Source organism: Pygoscelis adeliae, unplaced genomic scaffold (genome assembly GCF_000699105.1).
Source record: "Pygoscelis adeliae isolate BGI_AS28 unplaced genomic scaffold, ASM69910v1 Scaffold66, whole genome shotgun sequence".
In the NCBI taxonomy this organism is placed as follows: domain Eukaryota; kingdom Metazoa; phylum Chordata; class Aves; order Sphenisciformes; family Spheniscidae; genus Pygoscelis; species Pygoscelis adeliae.
Genome location: NW_008825167.1, coordinates 8,639,254 through 8,643,631, shown reverse-complemented (window position 1 = coordinate 8,643,631; position 4,378 = coordinate 8,639,254). Strand labels below are relative to the sequence as shown.

General features: G+C 41.4%; 1 protein-coding gene across 1 annotated transcript in view; it reads left to right on the top strand.

Moving 5' to 3' along the window:
* The window catches only part of GPR78 (G protein-coupled receptor 78), a 5,454-nt gene extending 1,357 nt beyond the window's left edge, over window positions 1–4,097 (top strand). The window contains exon 3 of the mRNA XM_009328821.1: window positions 3,860–4,097. Coding sequence (XP_009327096.1) covers window positions 3,860–4,097 — 238 coding nt within the window. The remainder of the gene's footprint in view (window positions 1–3,859) is intronic.
* The last annotated feature ends 281 nt before the right edge of the window (window positions 4,098–4,378 follow it).

Genomic DNA, 4,378 nt, shown 5'->3' with positions numbered 1-4,378 from the left:
GGCCGGTTCTGAGGGGCAGAGCACACACACACGGACACACACTCTCACACACGCCCGCCCTGCCCACACGCCCAGCCGCTGGGCGAAGCCTCGGCAGCCTCTGGCTCTCCTTTCCTCATTGCAGCCAGGTCTGGGTGCCTCTGCCAAGAGCAAGAGGCTTTTAGGACAAGTACCAGGAATTAATTATATGCCACTGGGAGATGAAAGCAGTTTAAAAGACTCGCCACCCTACCTTATTAACACAACCCGAGCAATAGAGAGGAAAGCAGACAGTTTTTCCTGATTAGCTCAGGTCTTTTTTTTTTTTTTTTTAAGGCATAAGGCCAAACTTGCTGCTATTGGAAGCTGAGGTGACATAATTTAAATTTATCCAGGCTGATAATTTGTCAGATAAGCTTTGTGTCTGGAAACATTAATGTCTGTAAATATATTGCTAATGGTACAGCACGGCCTTGTGATGAGGTGTGAGAGTTATCTCCCAGGAAAACCAATAATTAGACTCTTAAAATGTATAGGAAACAGCATGCCTCTCAACTGGTCGGAATCATTGGCATCCACCCCAGTGGTCTGCACCTTTTTAAGTAGTTATGTATCATTCTCATTCTGTACTTGCATAGCCTTTATACAACATATGGTTATTATTTTTAAATCTTGCATAAATCAGTGAGCTGGAAGCCAATGTAACTCTACTGAATCGCAGCGCCTCAGGATTTAGCCTTTCATCTCTAAACTGAAATGGGCTACATCTTTCACTAGTGATTTTTTAAATTATTTCCCACTTCACAGTGTGTTCAAGACATACTTGAAGAGAACTGACTTCTGTCAAGGAAGGTGCACTAGTCTTTGCAAAACCACCCTGGTGAGGGCTTCCTCAAGGTTGCTGCCAAGCTGCCAGCATCTGCAGCCACACCAGTTTACAGAAATCGGCCAGCTTTAGTGCACTGATCTTACACACTCACATATATATAGGCCACTTACAATCATTGTCATTGCCCTTTTCTTAGATAGGTAGGGGGACAGATTGAGGCCAGTGCACAAAAATGACAACGTTTTTTAACCTTTAGGATGACATTTCGTTCAGTGCCCATTTATATGTTGAAAGGGATTGCTGACTGATTGTCTGGATAAATGCATTTTTTTTCCGCAGTTGAAAGGATTATTACAAATATTAACATTACATCACTGAGTTAAAAGGTTAATTGATCACTGTTCAGTACATTCTGAGTCATTTTCTATTCACTTTTGCCATAATCAGGATATAATTATATTGAGCAAAGTGGATTTTGCCATCTTCTTTCCATCTAAGCATTACCAAGCTCAGCAAATTCCAGCATTGCTACGTTTTTCAGGGTGGAGATATTTCTCATAAAATTCTAAAATAAAAGTGACTTCCATCTTCAGACCTTGCATTTGGCAAATGTAAGATGGTGCATTTTCTATGTGTGGCAAACAGGTATCTCATGTGTCACTAGAGAGAAGACTGAGGGTTGATTTATATAAATGTGTGTGTCAAGGTACAGCTTCTGTCTCAGTCACAGAAGCTGTTGTCTCAGTGACAACAAATGGGAAGTATTTGGGGAGGACATCCTCAAAAGCTCTTTGCCCCAAAGGCAAGACAGTGTCCAGGCAGCACTAGATAAATGGTGGTGGTGGAGGTGAGGTTAGAGGACTTGCTGCCATGCCCATTTCTCCATTCTTCCCCCATTCTGGTTTTTAGGGAGGTGGCACTGAAGCAATCTCTATGGAGGCAATGTGAGAGATCTCCTCCCCTGTTTTCTTGCTCTTTGGCCTGGTGACTCAGGTTGTGTTGTGAGCTCAGCATTTTCTCCTCACTTCAGAAATCTGAATGAGATTATGATCATTAGCAATATATTCATCTGTTCACTAAGAGCCGACAGATGAATTTAATCTTTTTTGTAAAAGCACTGAAAACAAGAAAATGATACTAAGATGCATTCAGATGGATATTTCTAAGGCTGACTTGATTTGGCCAGGCCCTTTATCTTATTACAATCTGTGTAATTTTTCTTCTGTTGGCTTCAGCACAATTATGTTTGGGCCCATAATACATTAAAGGAAACACATAGCAATACATCTGTTTTCATCACTGAAAGATACCTTACTCTTCTTATTTAGTGTATAAAAACACCAATCATGTAAATATCAAATTTATACTTCTTGTATTAGGATGATATACAGAATGGGACAAACCTAAGCAACCATGCAGCAAATGTCATTTATTGTACATTTATTTATTTCTCACATTTTGTGTCTGGTGCATTTATTTATTCCTCACATTTTATGTCTTGCTGTTCTCTCTGTTTTGAATTCACTGGAATTTTTTCCAAGCAGCTTCAAACAGAAGTCATCTGGTTTTTAAATGCACTTGCCATAGGAATGATTTCACTTTTATGCATACAAATGAGAAATTTTCCTGTCAGAGTTCAACCACTTGTTGCAATGTTCAGTCGTAGTGGTGGTAAGTCAGCTTTTCTATGCGGAGGGATCGGAACAGCTTCAAAAGACAACACCCTGCAAGCTGAGAGCTCTGCACTTTGGAGAGAGGCCAAAAGGTTCTTCAAGGCTTGAGAAAGCTTCTCATCTTACATCTTCAAACAGTGATGTTTTAGGGTACAGAAAAGGGCTATTTTATCTCATGGTATTTTTGTTTTCTTCTGGAATGAATATAGCAAGATAGTATATTCTTGGTCCTGCAAAAGGTTTCACAGAAGTTGTACAGAAAATAAAAACTTCTCACCCTGTTCTTTCCACCTTCCTGGAGAGTTTGCCCACTGCAGATGAGCTGTATGCCAGCCATTTACTGGAATAGTCTGAAGGTTTGCTGTTACTTCTGTGGAAAAATTGTTTAATTTAGTTGCAGTTTCTGCACCCATGATTAATACACCCATCTCAACTGAGGTGCTGAAGCCACTAACCAGCCATGAGGCACAGGCCAGGAGACAGGTCTGGAGACAGCTGGCTGGTCATATAATGATGATAAAACTGTTGTCTCCTTCTTTTCCTTGGCCAAACTAACGGTTAGACAAGTGCACACAGAAACTTTCACAGGTAAGTAGATGCAGTTGTGCTCCTAAGCATTTTATGGGATTGCAGGTGCCACCCAAATCTCTCTGAGATACTGCTGTGTTGTTCTTCATACTACAATGGTCAAACATGAATCCTCTCTGCTTATGTGATAATTCACAGCAGTGGTGTAATGCAGGTTCACTGTTCTGTATCTGAGGGGGTGGATTCAGTGATCTAGATGAGGTTTCTGGTGTCATTTGAGATGATGCATAGTATCCAAAACCTTTACATAGTTTGACAGATATGACACAGGACCTAGAGGAGACACACAACTTGCAGGAGCAGCAGCCTGATGCCAAGGGGGTTATGCCCAAATGTCTCAAGTGTCACTGGACAGCTGTACTTAGGCAACTGAGTTGAGTGAACCTGGATGCCCCAAGTCACATGTGTCTATCTCAAGCTTGCCATGGAACAGAGTCAATTATGTCACCAAGATTTTGACCACTTACCAGCACAACCCTCTAAATTCAGAAAGTAAGCAATAAACAGCAACACTTTCTTATCTCTGATGTATGGGAGCATTAACATTGACAACACACTTCTCTCTTTCCATAGAGGGAATGATTGTTGTCTCCCAGTGGCCTTGCTAGGAAAGGTCCCTCTGCCTTTATTGAATCCAAGGAGTAAGTAAGTACAGGGCCCTTCTCCTGCAGGGACTGTGTACTGTAAGAAAATAAGTGTTACTTTAATGTTTCATGAAGCATGAGTTCAGCACTGGGCTCAGTGTGAATATAACACTCAAGTGTTTCCATCTCTCTTTAATGTTTAACAGGTTGATAGAGCTCCTTCCTTTTGTTACCATAAATTACTACTGGGGAATTATAAGCAAGTGCCTCACCTACAGTAAGGCTGCATCAGATCCATTTGTTTACTCACTTTTACGTCAACAGTACAAAAAAGTTCTGATCAACATTGTCAATAGGATACTTAAGAGGGACCTGTATCCATCATCGGGGTACAACAGCTCTCTTGACACTGAAAACGATTACTGCTTGCACAGAACAAACTAACAACATGAAAAGCATTCCCCTTTGAGTGAGACAGGTGTTTGCTGCTGCTGGAAAGCTGCCTTTTCCCTCTCATGCTGACAGTGGTGACAGTGTCTCCAGGGTGTGAAAGCTGCATTAATGTGATGCATTTCATTGTGGACTTTCATGAAAGGCTCTTCCCTGGTCTGCAGCCAAGTACAATATATGGCAAAGCCTTGTCCCTGAGTGAATGCAGTAGGCTTGAGGAGTTTAAGAGAGCCTTTGGAGGCTTCAGAGAAGCTTAGAGAGCTTTTAATGTTGCG